At 37.4% G+C, this 21,577-nt stretch overlaps 2 protein-coding genes across 3 annotated transcripts; one reads left to right on the plus strand and one right to left on the minus strand.

The window, feature by feature from the left end:
- The first annotated feature begins 1,223 nt into the window (after positions 1-1,223).
- Positions 1,224-4,599, plus strand: LOC121734961 (histone-lysine N-methyltransferase SETD2-like). Its single transcript, XM_042125619.1, has 4 exons — positions 1,224-2,730; positions 2,807-2,864; positions 2,977-3,015; positions 3,219-4,599. Exons 1-4 carry the CDS (start codon positions 1,435-1,437, stop codon positions 3,878-3,880), a joined length of 2,055 nt encoding a protein of 684 aa, XP_041981553.1. The 5' UTR covers positions 1,224-1,434; the 3' UTR covers positions 3,881-4,599.
- A 352-nt stretch (positions 4,600-4,951) lies between these two features.
- On the minus strand, positions 4,952-7,061 carry LOC121734969. Of its 2 annotated transcripts, none has more exons than XM_042125634.1 (5): positions 6,952-7,061; positions 6,772-6,881; positions 6,287-6,492; positions 5,495-6,062; positions 4,952-5,104 (listed from the first exon to the last, which is right to left on the minus strand). In XM_042125634.1, exons 1-5 carry the CDS (start codon positions 6,975-6,977, stop codon positions 5,016-5,018), a joined length of 999 nt encoding a protein of 332 aa, XP_041981568.1. In that variant the 5' UTR covers positions 6,978-7,061; the 3' UTR covers positions 4,952-5,015. The 2 variants fall into 2 exon arrangements, with proteins under 2 accessions (XP_041981568.1, XP_041981567.1); XM_042125633.1 differs by having other exon boundaries at positions 4,953-5,104; positions 6,287-6,498.
- Positions 7,062-21,577: the final 14,516 nt, after the last annotated feature.

Below are 21,577 nucleotides of genomic sequence, written 5' to 3' on the forward strand. Positions count from 1 at the left end.
TAGACTTGACCTGACGATATAAATTATAAAGTAACTAGGTATGCTGAAAATTGTATGCAACAATACTGTTTTCCCGTCATTTGTAATACTTGACACGTCTGGCCATGGTTATATATAGCATTATAGGTTTATACTTTATGGTTATATAGCCGAAGTGCCATACCACAGATTACTAGACGTATAAATTTGTAGACAGATAAACGTCTTATTGCGGCTCTTCACGATGGGCCAGCGTAGTGGGCCATCACGATGGCCCAGCGTGTGGAGGGCGTAGTGGCGTAGGATGGCCGATGGCACCAGCGCTGGCCGTGGAATGGCGGTGGTGTCGGTTTTTCGGCCGCACATCAAAGGATGATGGCCCAGCGATGGCAGTTGGCGATACGACAGTCGGTACCTGACCGCGGTCGAGTGAGGACGTCGTAATTCGTATTACAATTTACGAATTTCATTCAAAATGTCGAGTACGTGGTCTCAAAATGAATGAAACTATATTAATATGATAAAGCCGAAAGTTTGTATGGATGTTTGTTACTTTTGTTACTCTTTTACTCAAAACTACTGAACGGATTTTAATGAAACGTTACAATAATTATTATAGCTTTTACATTATATATGTACATAACTCCTGACTCTTTAAATATATAATTTTGGGAGTTTCGGCGTTGTCTTAGGAACGGAAAGCATATTATGCTATTATTACATTCATCATTGTCATCATCATCACTACCATAAACCATTATTTTAATTTTAGTCTCGAAATAATTATTCGTAGAATTCAAGAGAAGGTTCATAGGAGGGAGGTGATACGAAGTCATAAATTATTAAAAATGCACGTTTTACATTGCCGCAATGGCTAATGCTTATACGTCCATCTTGAACGACGTTTACATCACAACTGAACACGGCCATCATGTAGAGGCGTTGCGACCATTGCATAGCCATCGCATGCGCCATTCGATCGCCCAGCGCTGGCCCATCTTGAAGAGGGGCCATTAGAAGAGTTTGACGGCTCACGCGACAGCTAGCGCCATACTATTAAATTAAAAAAAACCGAGTGACGGGTCACGGGTCATACGTATGATACGTAGCATAGACATAATATATATTATGTCTATGATACGTAGTATCTCTTCTTAGTCTGTGGACGGTCTACAAATATATACTAGTAATCTGTGGTGGACAAGTCATACGTAAATATTATATACTAGTAATCTGTGCGGGCGAGTGGCGACCAAAAACATGTTGAAAACAAATTGAGATAACAATTTATTTCTAATTTTTATTCCTACTAAAGTAGGTAATAAGTAGTAAAAACATACCAGAAAATTATGAATTTGTATTTACTTTACTTAACATTGTATTTATAGTTAGGCAGACTGAGTGAGTGTTCACCGTATCGAGTGGATCGGATTCAGATTCGGAAGAAAAACGAAAATGGACCTTCCAAAAGGATCTTCCGATGGAGAAGATATTCCTAGCGACTTTTTCGATGATTTCGCTAAAGAAGACTTCATAGAAGGCCTCAGTGTTGTAGACGAGTGGGATAATGAAGAACCCGAAAAATTAAGAGATGATGCTAACTCTTTGGATGATGTGGAAGATCTACGCGATTTAATAGAGGACGATCGAAGAAAAGAGACACAGAAAATGCGACAAGATAAGGATCGTCGGAGATCAAGCAGCGAAGCTCGGATGGATGATTTCATCAAGCCGGGAAGTCGTCGAGATCCCAACAAAACCAACGAAGCTATCAAAAGGGATAAAGAATTGAAAGTAAAACAACACATAGCTAAACACTTAGAGGAGGATTTACGACCTCCGGGAACTGAACTTGATGATTACTATGAAGAGAGTAAAAAGAACGAAAAAAATGAGAAGAATTTTGAAGACCCCCCACAGCGCTCATCGCCGCAGGAAATGTATGAATCATCAGAAAAAAGCAGCCCAAAACAAAAAATGCAGAAGAAAAGAAGTCTGTCACCCGTTCATCATCGCTCACCGGGGAAACTTCAAGATGCAGCAGAGAGATTTTACGGACGTCCAGGAAAGTACCGTGTTTCTCCGGGAAGGTTTCGTGAATCACCAGGAAGATATCGCCACGGGCCAGGAAGGCTTCATCAAGAAAGAACACATCGGACTTTTGGAAGAAATCAGGAACCACCTCCGAGATATGAGCGTCGTATGTATTCCAGCCGAAAATCGCCGCCGTTTCTTCGACATCCAAGATACGAGCCACATCGTCGCTCAAGAAGCCCTCATCATCATCCCGGTTACAGGAAAGAAAGAAGATATGCAAGCCCAGGGGGAAGTCCGCCTAGAATGTCCAGACGAAGCAGGTCATCTAGATCGCCTAGACGCCATTACGAGAGATCTCGTTCAAGATCTCCTCGACGTTCCAGTGATTACGTGCAACCTCACAAAGAATACATTCCACCCTATCCTTATACAGTAGGACCTCAGCCTTATCCCGCCCCTGCAAACTTCATTCCAGGAATGTCTGTAGATCCAAACATGCCTCCAGCCCAATACGATGTACCACAGCCATATCCGGTGTATAATCCGTATCCTTATGACATGAATCCCCCTCAACCAGTTCCTGCTCCTATTCCTGCACCGGGAAACCCGGGGCTGGTACCGACCTTAACCACCTCTCAACAATTAATTCCTTCGGATCATACTACAGATCCATCAACAAATTCTATGCAGGAGCCAGCAGATGCCTTGGCCAAAGTAATTAAATATTCCTGGCTTTTTACTCACTTGCTTATAATTTATTTGTATTAATTATTCTCAAATTTAATTGCAGTTGGTCGCTGATGGTATACTCTCCCATGAAGATTACCTGAAACTGGCTCCAAACAAAGGTAAATATTTTAACGGAGTTTCGAGTAATTGTTTTTATAATGTATATATAACTAAGGTGTGAAATATAAGTCATGTGTGAGAAAGCAGTTAATGAAATTGTGCATTTTACAGGGGCCCTTCTGCAGATGGACACTAATACAAAAACAGATGGTGGGTATTTTTTATCTTGTTTGTCTGGCTTAATGCCATATATTATACAATTTCAAGCGTATTGTAATTTTACTTATTTCCTGGATTTAAAATAACATTCTATATTATGTATCATATCAAATTATATTTCCTATTACAAATGTTGTACAGCCTTCCCGTTAAAGAGAGTAGTGTGTCATATTCCCATGCTTTTGTATTTACAGTGTTAAAACGGTGCCATAGTGCTGTATCCAAACTAGATGAATTAATGCCGTCAAATCGGGTGATCGTCGGTCTTAGAAAGAAGACGCGGAAATCTATTGCGCCCCAATTCTTTTCGCCCCTTAAGAAAAAACCAATAGCGGAATTTAATTTCACCGAAATTAGCGCCTCGGCCATTGCACTTAAAAACAAACAAATCATAGATACTATAGTGTCAACGCTGGATCTACACGATTTAGTAAATCGCCCCAAGAAAGTCTCTTCGGCTAACATGAAGGATGCAGCGGTACAGACCACGAGTTCTCATTGTGACAAGTGCACAATACGCGAAGCCACGTCGTTCACTGAAGTCGGGACGTCTATTGATCAAGAGCATTTCTCGTCCAGTGCGCACACCCAGGTCCTGGAGCAGGACCTTCAAAATTCCAAGTCCGTGTTCACCCCTTCAGGCAGTACTTCGGTTGGCAGTGCTCCTATTTCCTTCGCTCACATGACCCCAGCGCAACTCGTGTCTCAGCTCGTCGCTCGTGCCAAAACTTTGAAACAATCCGACAACCCCAGTGGCAGGCCTCCGAACCAGTACCAGGGTAGAAACCCCTACGACGACAGAAGAGGAGCACCCAGCTACCCGAGCCGAAGTAATTACAACCAATATAGATATTAAGCTTTATGTAATACTGTGCAAAATAAAAATCGTTTAACTTACAGGCATGTAGGTGGTTTCTCATTTGCACCAAATAAGAAATTACCTACAAAATGCCAAGAAACTTAATGTTACTGAAATTTATTTTGCACGGAAAAAGTTGTTGTTTTACAACAGGAAATTTTCAGTCACTGGTCTATGAAATAAAATATCGAACATAAATTGATCTGCATATTTTGCTTGTACACTAAGCTAGAGTTTACGGTTTGGTTATGTCCTTTTTAATGAAATAGCATGTCCTCTATAAGCCTTTATCCAAAATCCTTAATTTTTAAACACATGATGGGATAAGTAAATATAAAATATTCTGGAATTTTTATAATACTTAATAATAATACAAGAATTTCAGAATTACAATTTTTGCTGGCCATGTTTATGGTCACATTTTAATCTTCAAGGTATGTTTTTAAAAGTGTTAGTCATCTAGGTGCTCAAAGTGTTTGCTTTAATAATGTGTAACTATGTGAAGTGAATTAAAATATGTGTACACTGTATAGAATAAAGATTTCAATGGTTAATGGAATTTTGGGCTGCGACGCGTTTTCAGCGGCTTGGAAAATGGAAGACATGAAGAAAGAATTTGCGGTTTTATTTCTACAGGAAAAATATGTTGCGTCAGAAAATACCTAGGACCAAATAACATTGTTGTCTCTAATGAAATCAATAAATGCTTTTAAGTATATGTAGTTTTATTCCTCTCACAATGTTGCCCACATTTTCTGAAAAACCGGAACCGTTCCTTTTCTGCTGATGGTCCTTTGGAGATTGCTCATCCACTTGTTAATGATTGTTTCATTGAGTTGTGCATTATGGTGAGACAGCGTTAGGTGTAACTACACAGCAGTCTACAACGGAGCGACGATTGTATGGAATATAATGAGCTTAATTGCACTACGCAGCAGCGTAACTGCGCGACACGGCATTTCAGTAGTCAGTACTCTGGTACACAGTGTCGCGACACGATGCAATGCAGACTCCAGTTAAATGATAATTTAAAATAAAGTCAACTTTTACATAGCAAAAAGCTTAATTATTTTATTAGTTACATTTCATAAATTAATAATAACAGGAATATTCACATCACAGATATTAAGCATCAACCATCCAAGAAATCATCCAACCACTTCTCCAAATCCTCAGGAGACTCAATAACTGGGTTCTTTGCTGCTTTTTCAGGAACATTATCTGAAACAGTTTTTTTTTGTCATGAGAAAAAAAAAATATTTCAAGAGTTACCTCCATACCTAAATTCATGAAAACCAGTGTGCCTATCCCTTTATGTTGAAAAGTATGAGATAGGCTGGCACATTTATTACTATGTATGGTATGGATTATTTTAGAGCAGGGGTTCCCAAACTTATTTTGTCTATAGGTGCTTACTGCCTACTTAGGGAAGAAATTATGTTCTAGCGCCCCCCATTGTTTCAATTTAAAATGCATCCAGATGAAATGAAATTACGAATCACCCCCAAGCCTCTACACAACGTCCCCTTTTTGACGGGGACGTTGTGGGGAGGGGGCGTTATCGCTCACTTTGGGAAAGGCTGTTTTAGAGGTATAAACTATCAACATTACCTGCAGCAAGTTTGTCCTCTCTTTCATGTGACTGCACAGTTGTGTTGTCAATCACTTTCTTATTGTCTTGCAGAGGACTTTCAAATAATATCTCTTCAGTCTCTTTAGTTTCTAAATTTTTAGGAGATTCTGGCACATTAATAACATTTTCTTTATCCTCCTGTGATATGGCCTTATCGTCATTGCTTTCTAAATTAATGGCACTGATATCAATGTCTGTCTCATCAATTTTACTTTTGGTTTCAATGCATTCATTGTCTGATTTCATCATACTTAATATTTTGTTTTCAGCTTCTAATTCTGCTGTGGTATATTTGTTGTCATTGTAGTATTTGTTTTTGAACTTTGTTGCTCTGTGGTTCATAGTTAGTATATCACTTTCTGTGAATAACGAAGTATCTATGTTGTTCCTATCGTAAAAGGTTATAGTGGATAGTCCCAAGTTCAAGTTATCCATGTTGATGTCAAAGTATTTGTCATAAACGGATGGTCCGGTGGTCACGTCCCATGATTTTTCATGTTTGAATTGAAAGTGACCACCTACTGATAATGAAGCTTGAATTAGACTCTGAAAATTTAAAGATTATGATTTTTAAAGTTTTGATCAACTAGGGAGTAATGTCAATGTTTTAGACAAAATATTAACCCGTCGATTGTGGAAAAACTAGACAATAGAATTTCTATTGGGTCATGGTCACCGGTGACCGTACGGGGCTTGATGAATTAAAAACTATTAAATACTCTTTCCAGAACATGTGCATAAGAGATCAATAATTAACAATAATAAACCACCTCAAAGTCAGCTCCTATGCTTTCTTGTTCATCAATTTCATCATAACTTTCTATTGGCATTTCATATTTTGCCCAATTGCTTTGAATTTCCTTTTTCTTGTATTTAGAGTTTGCTTCTTCTGTTATTTTTAAAATTTCATCTGTTTCCCTTTTCAAATTCTTATAAAAGTCTGGTGGTGGCTCACTTGGTACAGGCTTTTCAGCAACTGGAACTACATATTTATAACATGATGTTTAAATTTTTATGGCTTATCTAACTATAAAAATGCAAAACAAGTGACAGCACACATGCAGCTTAATATTTTTTGGTCTCAAGGGCGTGATTACAACTTCCAAGTGGCAAGACAGTGCTCTCAGCCAATAATTGTGGTAGCTAAACCGTTTTGGGCTACATACCACAGACATAGGAGCAGGTAAGTATAAGCATGGATAGAAACTAACCAAAACTTCTTTTTAGGTAAAACTGCTATGATTGAAAAGGTTACCTGTGGGCTTTGTAACCTCTGTTTCCCCCTTTTTGTCTACAGGACCAGGTGGGTGCCGGTTTTGCTGCCGTTTTCGCCTCTGCTCCTTAGATTCATTTTTATTTTTTTGTCTGAAAAGTAAAGGAAAACATAAGAATACTTGTTTATTACAGGTGGATACATTTTTTAAATAAGTCTTACTGGTTATTTCTGGGATTTTCAGGCATATTTCTTAAATATTTTTGTACTGTAAGAGCTTATATTTACGTAAACTCGACGTTTTCAAAACACGAGAACAAAAATTTTTGAGTTTTGACACGAACAGTGTTGCCAACTTTTTTTTTACTAACCCACCAAATTCAGCAACATAAACCACCAGAAACCGCTAAAACCTAAATGGCCTCTCAAACCACCAGAATTCCACTAAATAACGTAAAGACAACATCAACCTATCTGAATATAATTTGAAAATAATACAATATTATTTCAATTTATTTATTTGTTACCCACCACAACAATACATTTCAAAACAAAGTTACAGTCAAGATTAATGTAGAATTAATAGCACACTAGACTTATCTTAATAACATGACAATTATTGCGAAATAAAACATTGTACAGGATTTATGTGGACCCCAAAGTAGGCAAAGCCTGTATCTTGGTGGTCTTAATAAATACACAATCAATTTCATAAACAACTATTAGACGCGCTTTCGGACAAAGGACAGAAATCGAGGTTTCATCTACAATTAAACAAAGAATTTAGACTAAATATATACAACCAATTTAACATGCAATTTTGGAAAGTTACCAATTATTATTATTATTTTTTATGAGTACAATAGTGGATAGGATAGAAAATTGTCAAAGTGTATTTAAAATTACAATTAGTTACATATAAATTACAAATAACAAATCAAAATTACGATAATAAATTACAATAATAAACAATCATTAATATTTCTTAGCAGTTATTAGGGTAAATTCAATGGATAGGTAGGATGGTAAGTACTTATTAATAATATAATGTGTGTGTGTGTGTGTGTGTGTGTGTGTGTGTATGTATGTGTCTGTGTGTATGTGTCATCTCTCTTCAAATTATGGACTTCGACAATTTTTTCAGTTTCATGATAGTTTTTGGACAGAAGCCATAATTTACTTGCGTGTGGTGAATTCTTAACTAAAGATTCGATCGTGATATTTCGGTCTGATGCTACCGACGAAAGAACGATATCGTAGATATAGGGCGGTAATCTTGATGCGAAGACCGTACAACATTTTGGCAAAATTGCTTCAGAGCCCATTCCTGGATATTTTGTTATCGTACGGAGGACGAAGAGTTGAAGAGATTATTATAAAATAATTATTTTTGTTACTACAAAAAGGAAAACTTAAGTTACCTATGTACCTATGTATAAGTAGGTACTTAACTAAAGAGTAAAGCTGAACGTCTTCAGAGGAATCATTGTCATTTACTTGTTCAGCTTGTGAAGAATAAATTTCTTTAGTTCTAATTTTTGTAATACGGTATTTGGTATTATGTTGTTGTAACAGCATTTGCCTTCGCGTGCTAACCTTGCACGAAAGAAAGGCGATCAAACTTCATCCGGTTTCTCTGTTAAGTCTTGACAACATTCATCATGCTAAATAATCGCTCTATAATATCAGCGTTAGAATGCGGCAAAACGAATAAAGATAATATTTTTTTATTTATTTTATTTTATGAAAGAAGGGGGCAAACGAGCAAACGGGTCACCTGATGGAAAGCAACTTCCGTCGCCCATGGACACTCGCAGCATCAGAAGAGCTGCAGGTGTGTTGCCGGCCTTTTAAAAGGGAATAGGGTAATAGGGGAAGGTAGGGATGGGAAGGGAAAGGAATAGGGGAGGATAGAAAAGGGAATTGGGCCTCCGGTAAACTCACTCACTCAGCGAAACACAGCGCAAGCGCTGTTTCACGCCGGTTTTCTGTGAGAACGTGGTATTTCGCCGGTCGAGCCGGCCCGTTCGTGCCGAAGCATGGCTCTCCCACGTATAATAATAATATAATTAAGTTTCCAGTGTGCGTCTTCAAGGGTTAGAAACATAATTAAAAAAAAACTAGTGGTTTAACGTCGAAGCTACCACTAACTTAAATAATCTAATCCACTAAGAAATCCACTAGCCACTAAAACCAAATTTTTCCCGCCGAAAGGTACGTCTAAACCACCAGATCTAGTGGAAATTCCACTAAGTTGACAACACTGGACGCGAAATTTGACAACTTAAGACTGACGTTTTTGAATTTGACACATGACAAGTGTTCTTTTTTACGTTCGCTACCTATTTTGTAGACTAACCACTGCCCATCACATGACCATTCATGATTCAGCCATGCTTTTAAACTTTTTATTAAATTCAAACTTAACCCCAGTTTCAACTTCCAAGTGCAACCTCATCATCATCAAGTCCTGGATGTTGGATGATAGGGCTCTGGTAACGAATTTGTGATTCGCTTAATGTATGTAGTGGATGTACAGCGGCGTTTTACCACCAGGCGATCTCCCTGGTCATTTGCTTGTATCATTTCCAGTAGAATACAAGAACAATAGGTACCTAGTCCGACCCCCGCACCGCAAAACCGGGTAGGTATAGACTATGCTCAATGCTCATCTATCTCGAGTTCTCGACTTTCGACAAAGGTGACTTTTCTTAATAATAATAATTATTCTATAGTCTATACATATAAACTTAAACATAATAATAATATATATTAAAATATTATTATTATATTCAAGTTTAATATTATTATTGTTAATTGTTTGTTAGCTGTTTCAATGTCGCAATTGAAACCACGACCTCCGTGTTGAGACTTGAGAATCGAGACTCAAGGGTTCATTCAGACCGCAACGCGACGCGTACGGCGCGCGTAAACTAATATAATATTATGGATTTGACAGATTCGCAACTCGTATGACGTCTCACGCATGAAATCTGTCAAATGCCGCGCCGCGCCTCGCCTCGCCTCGTCGCGTTGCGGTCTGCCAACCCCATAGACTTATAAGTTTATGGCTAACCCACACGTACAGCGCGGGCGTACCACAACCACGCCACGTGGTCGGGCGTATATTTCGTATGTCACCACGGAGCTGAAACAAAGTTCACACATTTTGCAGTAAAGTTGTCGACCGCGTGTGTGATACGGATCCACTGACCTCTATAATACACTGGACAGGCGATCGCTATCAATAAAATATGCCTATTTGAAAGTCGCCATATTGGCGCTGATTGCTACGGAAACTTAGAGCATTAAACCAGCTGGTTTAATGCTCTAAGTACGGAAAGCAGTAGTGAGTGTACTTGGAACTACTATTTTGCAAATGGCGGTTGTCATTTTCTATATAAATTAGCTCACAGTACGCTCACCGCGGCGCTTCAAATCGGCATAAAAAATAGCTGTCATTTTGTACGGCATATTGTATGTGTGTGTATTATAGAGGTCAGTGTACCCATAGTGTACCGATCACATCGCAACCACGGCCGACCACATCGCAAACACAACGCTGCGTCGATGCAACGACAGTCGACATTTCATTACTTTTTAAAGTTGTTTGGCGGGGGTTTTTTTAAATTTCTTAATTTAATTTTATTTCAAGCTTTTTAAACTTGTGTCAGTTATAGTGCAGAATAATTCCTATCAACAGGATCATATTATATCCCAATGAATACCATCTAGGAGTGTCTTTTTTGATGAGGCCCTCAATATGAGTCCAAACATGGAACCTCCACTTTGGTTTCTTAATATGGAGCTCGGCTTCTATAGAATCCAGGTGATGCTGCAGCAGCAGCATGCAAAAATTTATTGGTTATCTACGTCTTATGGCGGCTCCCGACATAGGCGAACGCGTTGGCCAACGCGTCTGCAGACGCGTTGGCCCAATGTGTAGAACGGGCGTTCGCGCGTTGGCCGTAGGTATTTAGACGTTGGCCGACGCGTCTGCGAGCTTGCCGCGCGGGTCGGAAATGCCGGCAAAAGATCAAAGGACATTTGTCGCAAGCTTCGCGCTCCATCCACACATAGGCCGCGCGATCAGTTCGCCCGGAGCGGCGATGAAGAGTGCACGTTTCCTTCTTGTGGCGAATTAACATCTAACTTGACGAAATGGCGAACAATATGAGTACCTATCGAGAAAACATTTAAATTTATTGGGCCCTATAGGTCTATACAGACGGACCGCATTTCAACTGCAATCCAACCGCAAATTGCAGATGAAGTGCAGTTTGAATGCAGTTGACACGACTCCAATAGAACTGCAAACCGAACGCGCAGTCGGATTGCAGTTGACTGCAGTCGTGTGAACTTCATACCGACTGCATCCAAAATGCACTATCCCACCCACCCGCACGCTCCACTCTCCCGCGCATGGAATCAGTAGCAGTGCAGTTTGGATGCAGTCGGTATGCGGTTCACACGACTGCACGCCAACTGCAACTGAACTGCAATCCTACTGCGCATTTGGTTTGCAGTTTTATTGCAGTCATGTCAACTGCATTCAAACTGCACTTGAACTGCAATTTGCGGTTGGATTGCAGTTGAAATGCGGTCCGTCTGTATAGACCCTATCAGAGTAAAAACTGCCTGTGGAACCAAAAATCGTATCGAAAGTTGCAAAAAAAATAAGGTTATTGGACATTCTATTTTCCTCACGATGTTTTTAGGGTTCCGTACCCAACGGGTAAAAACGGGACCCTATTACTAAGACTTCAACGTCTGTCTGCATTTCTGTCTGTCCATCTGTCTGTCTGTCCACCTGTCTGTCCGTCTGTCTGTCTCCAGGCTGTATCTCAAGAACCGCTATACGTAGCTAGATTTCTGAAATTTTCGCAGATAATGTACCTATATCTGTTGTCGCTATAACAACAAAATATACTAAAACAAAATAAATTAAATATTTATTAAATAATAAATATATATTATTAATCATGATAATTATAATAAGTAATAAGTAATAATTTTTATATATAATAAATAATAAGTAATAAAAAAATAAATTATTTTAATATTATAAAATATGTAAAAGTGATTTTATTTCTTTGTTTGTTACGTTTTCTCGCCTTTTACTTATTTATTTCGAGAATACCCTTTAAAAACTTGTTCTTGTCCACATTTACAAAGTAATTATAAGCTGTGAATAAATATACAGCTGCAGCTGTTAGCGACTCAACATCCATTTTGAATCCGTCCGCACATTGGCGCGATCCAAAGCATACTGAACGACCTTCCTATGTGTGGATTACTCACAAACGTCGTTGCAAGCGCACTGCCAACGCGTCTGCAGACGCGTTGGCCAACGCGTTCGCCTATATCAAGAGCCGGCATTACTAGTTGTCGCAATTAAAATGAGCCCAAACACGAAACCATTGCTCTAAGTTGGTGAGGAGTTGGGTATCCTATTGATTACCAGGTGATGCTACAGCACCAGGTCAACTTTCCATCAATGTGTAAATATTCATGAATGTCACGACCTATGAATGCAATAAAGCCCACCAAACGACTGCAAGTTGCTAATCGGCCCTTCATTAACCAGATGAACAGCGATTTTCAGCACAGAGCAGGCTGATGATAATGAACTATATCTAAGAACACTCTCAATTAAGTCAGCTTTCAAACAAAAAAAACTAGATCAAAATCGGTCCACCCGTTTGGATGCTACGATGCCACAGACAGACAGACAGACTGACAGACAGACACGTCAAACTTATAACACCCCGCTTTTTTGTCGGGGGTTAAAAATCGGCCAAGTGCGAATCGGACTCGCGCACGAAGGGTTCCTTATCGCTATAGATCAAAAATAGGCCAAAAGAATCATGGCCAAACTTGTATAGGAGCTGGACTCGAATTAATTTTTTGATGTCCCAAAATAAACTATAGTTAGATTTGGTTGTTCTTATGCTCTAAACATAATTCCGTTTGAGAATTATGTCTAAATAGCCACGATTTTTGATAATAATTAATAACGTTTACAATTATTTTGTGGTTAGACTTAAGAACTACCTTTTTCCCGACTGCGGTGTGGCCTACACACGTACTACGTATATTCGGCGATCTCGTTTCTAATTATTTCAATTTTTTTAGAGTATTACCCAAATAATAGAACGAATGCGAATGATCGCCGGCTGTCAGAACATAACGAAATCAAAATAAATTGATCTTTTTTTGTGGCTATTTATAGACACATTTCTAATGATTTTCGATGCCTTAAAATATTAGGGAATTTTTGCTACTAATGGCATATCGGGACGCCACCTTTTAAAGTTGTTTGGCGGGGGTTTTTTTAAATTTCTTAATTTAATTTTATTTCAAGCTTTTTAAACTTGTGTCAGTTATAGTGCAGAATAATTCCTATCAACAGGATCATATTATATCCCAATGAATACCATCTAGGAGTGCCTTTTTTGATGAGGCCCTCAATATGAGTCCAAACATGAAACCTCCACTTTGGTTTCTTAATATGGAGCTCGGCTTCCATAGAATCCAGGTGATGCTGCAGCAGCAGCATGCAATAATTTATTTGTTATCTACGTCTTACTAGTTGTCGCAATTAAAATGAGCCCAAACACGCCACCTTACTACGATTTGGCCATTGTTCTTTGTGTTTTTTGTATGGGAGCCCCCCTTATTTTTTAAAAAATATTATTATTTAATATTAAAATACACTATTATTATAACAAAGGACTTTGTGAAAAATTCAAGTGCCTATTATAGGTCTACCAGAATCTGATGGCAATTTTTGACAGCAGATTTTCAAAAAATGTCCTTATCATTATATAAATTTTTGTATTTGTATGTTTCACACACAAAATAAGCCGCTAAAGGAATAAAGAAAGGGTGAAAATGTTATGTTCCAATTACCCTGGTATTGCTAGAGTCAATTTATTTTCTCACTTTTTGCCATCAGATTCTGGTAGACCTATAATAATTAATAGGCACTTGAATTTTTCACAAAGTCCTTTGTTATAATAATAGTGTATTTTAATATTAGATAATAATATTAAAATTAAAAAAATACGTTTGTTGTATGGGAGCCCCCTTTAATAATAATTTAATTTTGTTTTCAGTGTTTGTTGTTTTAACGGCAACAGATATATTATACACAATCTGTGAAAATTTCAGACGTAGCGGTTCTTGAGATACAGCGTGGAGACAGATAGACGGACAGACAACGAAGTCTTAGTAATAGGGTCCCGTTTTTACCCCTTGGGTACGGAACCCTAAAAAGCTGCAGCGACGCCATTCCGTAACCACTGCTTGACGGCATTTTGTCGTTGCGACGTGGTGTGGACCTTGTGGTACACGTACTACTACAGGTTGGCACTTGGCCCTAGGACCACATGCGTATAAGAAAAGATAATTATCAAAGACCAAAATAACATATTACAGGCTACAAGCCCAGGCCCCAGGGTAACTAGTCTCTAGAATTAGTAGTACTGACGTGGAAAATGTATGTTACCGAAATTATAATAAAAAAGAGACAAAAATAAAAATAAATTAAATAAAAATAAAAATAAAATAGAAGACAAAAATAAAATGACAAGAGCACGGGCCACCTAGGCCTGTGGAAAAAATTTTTTTAACTATTATCGCAGCGGGTGCCCAGTATCCAGGGCCAACTGTATAATCTCTTTTTTATTCGCCGCGGTCGGTCAAACGTCAGCCGCCGCGCCCTAAACAAAATTAATGCTCCGCCGACTGGAGGGGAAACAACATAATACAAATATGCATTGTTCGGGGAACGACTCCGAAGTCCGAACCTTTGTTATAAATATTCATGCGTGATACTTAATAATACTTGTACGAGATTTGTTTGATATTGCAAACGAGCAGACAGATCGCCTGTTGGCAGATCCACAAAGGTGAATAGTCGATCTTGATTCTTAACTTTTAGTCGTAGAGATAAGGATAACTTATTATATACGTAAATATAACTTTAGTATATACGTAAATTTAACTTTAACTTTAACTTTACCCTTAACTTTGCTCGGAGAAATTGACAGATGACAGCTGATCCAACAAGGTTATACATGCGCGTGGGCGGGGGCGCTGCTGGTAAAGGAGAACTGTCAAAAATTGCGGTTTTTGTATGATGACAGCGTTAGTTCCTTTTATCGCCACATGCATTTAAAACCTTGTCGAGCTCTATGGTTATAGTTAAATATGGCGTCTTGATGGCGTCCATTTTTAACTTTACCCAAAGATTTGACATTTTGCACTGTAGTCAAAGTTAAAGTTACAGTTAAAGTTAAAGTTAGTTGGTGCAATCCAGTCTTAATAATAATAATTGAAGATTTTGATATTGAATAATGTAATGAGTATCTGTCAAACTCTTTATTATATTAAAGTTTATTCATCACTAGCTGTCCCGGTGAACTTCGTGTCACTTTGAAACCTTCCCTGGACTTATACGAATATTTTAAGAGCGTTTACGCCGTTCACGCTCAATTTGGCTTAAAACTGTACTTTTAAAACTTGAATAAGTCATCAACCACTTATCTTTATAAAAATGTTGATTACTTATTTTTATAGGAAATTTCACTGTCTTTACAGTAAGTAGAGAAAAAAATACGATTTTTAGAGTATTTGTACATTAAATCTCGATACCTTAACAGAGGTTTTCTTAAATTCCGTTTTAGTATCAGTTTCGAAGCTTTTAATTTACGAAACCAGCGACAGATCTAATAAGAAAAAAATAATAACCTATTGACAAGATCTTTAAGCAAATAGTTAGGAGAAATTTTTTTTTCATTTTGTTATATTACTATAAGAAATTTCAATTCAAAGAATGAGAAATATCAAGAATTTAAAACCTTATTTTTACCTATTGAGCTTACTTATTTCAATATAATAATAGCTTCATATGATAGAAGAACACTTTAATTAAAAACATACATTTTAAAAATCAACAAATATTTTGTCATTTTTTTTCTATAAATATTTTAAAACTACTATAAATCGCTGCGCGCAAAGCAATTCAAATTAGTCCGCCGCGAGGCTTGCTGAAGGAAGGACGTATCGCTCCGTGCTGCGCATGACCTTTGTTGACCCTTGTCGCGCATACCAGACTGGTGAACATTTATAGCGCGATCGAAAAATCTTGGTTCTTTGGTAAGAAAAATATTTTATTTTGTTGGTAAGTAATATATTATATTTTATGTATGTATTTTTTATGGCGGAAAATAATTTTACTATTAAAATACATTACATTACAGAACTAATGGGAAACAAAATGAAGATGTTTTTAGCAAAGAAAAGAAAACGCAAAAATGTAGAAAATTTGGAAAGTTTGGAAAAGGCAAGAGAGGCCAAAATGTTGCTATAATTATCACTGTTATCCTTACTTCAACTTATTTTTTCATTTAATTACTTACTTAGTCTTACAAATAACATGTTTTGTGTGCTTTCTGTTTGTATTTCAGGCAATATAAAAGTAAATCAACTGAAGAAACAATAACGGAAAAAGATGAATGTGAAAACCAACACGCAGAAAAGGTACCTTTCGTATTTGAATAGCAGTATTTTGACCGACTTCCGAAGTTTAGTACAGTTAATAGAATAATATGTGCTAGTTTCATGCCTAAATCATATCTATCTGCAAAGCTGAAAGCTATAAGAAAACCTGAAAGTTTGCCTGTTTGTGACCTCTACAGAGAAAAGAACGACCAACAACTATGGAGTTTTGGCCGCGATTACTTAAGGAGGTATCCAGTTCTGATGGTCTACCTGACCTTCGAGGAAGAGTAAAGCTGAATTTCATAGCTTATATTATTTACAGTAAGTGTAGCAATCACTTCTTTCAGTGCCGGACATTTTTAACCGACTTCCAAGGAGGATGTTATATGTTCGGGTGTGGATATATATATTTTTTAAATTTTTATTTGTGTATGTTCAACGATTACTCCGCCGTTTGTGAACCGATTTTTGAAATTTTTGTTTTGTTGTATGAGGTTTCACTCCAATTTGGTTCCATTTTCACAAAAGTGGTGACCTGATGATGGAAACCATGAGTAATCAAGGGAACTCCTCGAAATGTATATGAAAACATACAGTGATTTTGGTTTTATAAGAAGCATCCTAAGCATATGCTACTAAAACGCAAGATTTTGCACCGAGGTATACTATGGTTCCGAGGATACAAAGAGAACTCCGGATCCCTTATAGATACAAGTTTGGGGGTTTAGGCGTTGTTTTAAGAACTGAAAGCATATGCTACTATGCAAATTACATTCATCATCAGCATCATCATTACTACGCTGTCGTAGTAATGATGATGCTGATGAATGCCGACTTCAAAATGAAGATTGAGTACAGAAATAGTTGATTTTTAGCCGAATCTGGAAAAAGGCACTATTAGATAGGAAAAACTATTTTATACTTTTTAGTTCATATAATATGGATGTTATTATTGTTTTTACTTTGGAAGTCGGTTTTAATTTTTTGTTAAAAATAATAATTAACAGTTGTTTCCCACTGCCAGGCACCCTTAAACCTTCTTAAAATATTAGACTTTGAGTCATGAGGGTGTCTGGCAGTGGGAAACAACTGTCAAAGATGTCCAGCTCTGGAAGACGAGATTTCTCAACTAACTGCGAAGAATACAAACTATGATATTGAGCTTTACTCTTTCTCGAAGGTCAGGTAGACCTTCAGAACTGGATACCTCCTTAAGTAACCGCGAGTCACGACCGAAACTCCATAGTTGCTGGTCATTCTTACCTCTGTAGCGGTCAGAAACAGGCAAACTTTCAGCTTTTATTAAATGACAAAAGTCTGGCTGTCGCTAGCTATTTATGAATGCTTCACGACACATCAGTCTGGTCCCGTAATTGAGTATTTCAGAAAAAAATAATTATTGATTTTTTAAATGTATTTTAAAACCTTATTATTAATTATATTGATATTTAATGCAAAAAGCTTAAAAAAATGTTTACAAAAAAATGTTGTCAAAATACATCATATAAATTCAAAATAACCATATGTTCCTATTTGAATATCAAGGAGTCACCTCGATTTCTCATGGTTTCCATCACCAGACCACCACTTTTGTGAACATGGTACCTACTCGGAACAATACAATGTGCAACAAAAGAAAAAATTTGAAAATCGGATCACAAACGGCGAAGTCATCGTTGAACATACATAAAAAATATATCCACAGCCGAACGTCTAACCTCCTCGTTTTTGGAAGTCGGTTAAAAATAATTGTAAAAAAAATATTATGATATTTTATGATATGTATTTAATTTAAGAATAAAATATAATAAGTATACTATGTGTGTTGTTTACTTTCAATGTAAGGGCTGATTTACCAGATAGATTTTACCTGAGTAATAAATAAGTAACTTTATAATGTGTTATGTGTATATTATTTACCCCTATAAGAACCTCATGTCATAACATATCCGACGATTGAAAAATAATTCCAAACGAAAATGTGTATCTACTTTTCAATCGTCACCTTTTTTTGCCAATTAAAATTTATGATACCTAATTTGAAATATAAAAACTGTCAAAGTTGCATATTATTTATTTCTTATAGAAACTCAGGTAAAATAACTCGAACGGACTATACTATCGATAGCAAAATACTATACTATCGATAGTAAAATATACATCACTAGCACACGCACACATTGACAGATCGAAAATGGTCACGCATTTTCGGGTTATCAGGTGGTCTATACGACAGTATATACCTATTAAGTCTATGGTAGTAATAGTATGCTAAAATGTAATAGTAAATCATAATCAATAATAATAAATCGACTCGCATCGACATTGCATCCGCATTCCGCACGGATCAAAATCTTTTGATTTGACTATAATGAACCAACTCACGCACACAGTCGCACTTGCTTCTGTGTGAATAAAAGTGCACTGAATTACATGAAACTTGAATTTATGCGAACGACGTAAACGCTCTTAAGACTAAAATCAGCCCAATCCGTTCAGCCATTTTCGAGTTTTAGCGCGACAAACACATTTGAAAATCCATTTTTAACCCCCGACAAAAAAGAGGGGTGTTATAATAAGTTTGACGTGTCTGTCTGTCTGTCTGTTTGTCTGTGTGTGTATCTGTCCGTGGCATCGTAGCATCCAAACGGATGGACCGATTTTGATCTAGTTTTTTTTTATTTGAAAGCTGACATGATCGAGAGTGTTCTTAGCTATAATTCATCATCATCAGCCTGCTCAGTGCTGGATAATCAGGGTTTATCTGGTTCATGAAAGGCCGTTAACAACTTGTATTCGTTTGATGGGTTTTATATTTCATTCTGCTTAGTGATATTTGTGAGTATACAATATACGTATACGCACATTAATGGAAAGTTGACCAGGTGCTGCAGCATCACCTGGTAATCAATAGGATATCCAACTCCCCGCCAACTTAGAGCAGAGGTTTCGTGTCTGGGCTCATTTTAATTGCGACAACCAGTAAGACAGTACATATTTACATGCTGCTGCTGCAGCATCACCTGGATTTCTATAGGAACCGAGCTTCGTATGAACCCAAAGTGGAGGTTTCATGTTTGGACTCATATTGACGGCCTCATCGAAAAGGACATTGATAGATGGTAATTACGTTGATAGGAATTATTCTGCACTATAACCAACACAAGTTTAATAACACCCCTCTTTTTTGTCGGGGGTTAAAAGTATGAAATAAAATTAAATTAAGAAATTTAAAAAAACCCCCGCGAAACAACTTTAAAAAGTAATGAAATAATATTTACTGCCTTTAAGTTCAAATAATTCCTAACTTGTTTATAGTAATATTTTAGTCCATAATTGTCAAGGTGTGTTGGGGGACCGCTAATGTAGATGTTTGGTTTGAGATTTCACATAACATTATAGTGGATCAGTTCATAGTGAACCGAATGGAGATAATCAGCGACTTGGCGGTTGTAGGTTGTAGTTTACTTGGCGGTCCCCCGACTCACCGTGACAACAATTATGGACTAAAATATTACTTTACACAAGTTAGGAATTATTTGAACTTAAAGGCAGTAAATATTATTTCATTACTTTTTAAAGTTGTTTGGCGAGGGTTTTTTTAAATTTCTTAATTTATTATAAGACTAGCTGTCCCGGTGAACTTCGTGTCACTTTAAAACCTGCCCTGGACTTCTACGAATATTTTAAGACTAAAGTCAGCCCAATGCGTTCAGTCGTTTTCGAGTTTTAGCGCGACTAACATTTTTGAAAATCCATTTTTATATACATATAAGATTAAAATATGTGTCAGAATGCGAGTCTCAAGACGATTAGATTAGATTGGGTATCTTCAGTTTTCACGCCTTTGGCTTTATTTTATTTTAATCTAGTAACAAAAAATTAAAAATTGGTAGTTATCCGCGCATCGAGCTTTGTTTACATTTAGATCAAAATGATGTGAACTGAGAAGTGAGATTATTAGGTACCTACCCATTTTTTTGGCGATTGTTTTTGCCGCCGATATTAAAATATATCGGGCGGCGCGGCGGCAAAACAATCGCTATCGCATCCCAAATTTTGCGATGCATATTCGTAGTTAGTGTGGGAGCCCATTTGCGAATTCTACAAACTCCGAACCCCATGGTCACCCCAATCGGTAAGGCTCGCGGGATGTTCGGGGGGAGGGGGCAGGGTGCGCACAGGGCGGGTGCCGCCGGGTGGCTGCGCGCAGTCGCCGCGCGCCGGCCAAATTAACATGGCGTCTGCAAGGACGCAACTGTCAGCTTAAACCAGCTGTTATTAATATTATTGCAATTATTTCCTTTTATTTATCGCTCGTGCTGTGCTTTAGTGACCTGTGATTGTGATTGTATCGTGCTGTTTGGATTTAATATTTAAAGGTGAGTGAATTTTTATTTTCTGTTTCGATCTGTATCAAAGTATATATTTTTTGAGTTCACTAAAAAATATCTATACAACTCCTTCATGGGAATAGCCGGCGGTAGATGTCCCGAAATCCTTTAATTTTAGGCCAAAAGTCAAAACTAGCGCTAGTACTACGACTGGGCCAAAATCATAATAATACTGCCCCCGTCTGCCCTATAAAATAAGGAAGCGCATGGGTCACACAATAAACACAAATATTTTACATACTGCTGACTGCAGCCTATCGTTATGTTTATAGCTTGGATATTTCCTTAAAATAACAATTATTGTTGTTCATTTAAATAATAATTAAAACTAGGAAGTCGAAATAAAATCACGAAGATATTATGTCATTATTTCCTAAAATCTAGGTCAAAAGCCACAAAATGCTGTTTGTCGATTTTCAATCTAGGTAGGCTGGATAATTTTTATTATGTACAAAGAACCGTTTGAAATTGGTGGAGTAGGTTGTTGACGATTACTACATCAAAATCGGTCCACTAGATTCGTAGCTTTAATATAATCTATTATTCCCATAGGCATAATAGCATAGAGTCCAGTGGTCCTGAAACTTTTTTTCACAATTAACGTGTCAACTTGGTGTCGCTGGACGCAACAAACATTAGGGTTTAAAAATAACGTTCTTCCAAATTAACGATTTAAAAGTGGAAAGAAATTCACGAGTCACGACTTTAACGACGACTTTACATTATTTTGCCGGTGGGCGTGAATTTCAAAATGGTTTAACATCACACGGGCCACAGAAAAAGTCCCCGTGGCGCGGCGGGCCGCTGGTTGGGGACAGCTGGCATAGACAAACAGAAGACAAAATGTTAAATGAGAATAAAAAAAGGAGCAAAACAACAGAGCAATTCTATTCAAGTAAACAATAAACATACAACTATTTCCTTCCGTGATGCTATAGGAGGGGGCG

Source organism: Aricia agestis, chromosome 16 (genome assembly GCF_905147365.1).
Source record: "Aricia agestis chromosome 16, ilAriAges1.1, whole genome shotgun sequence".
Lineage (NCBI taxonomy): Eukaryota > Metazoa > Arthropoda > Insecta > Lepidoptera > Lycaenidae > Aricia > Aricia agestis.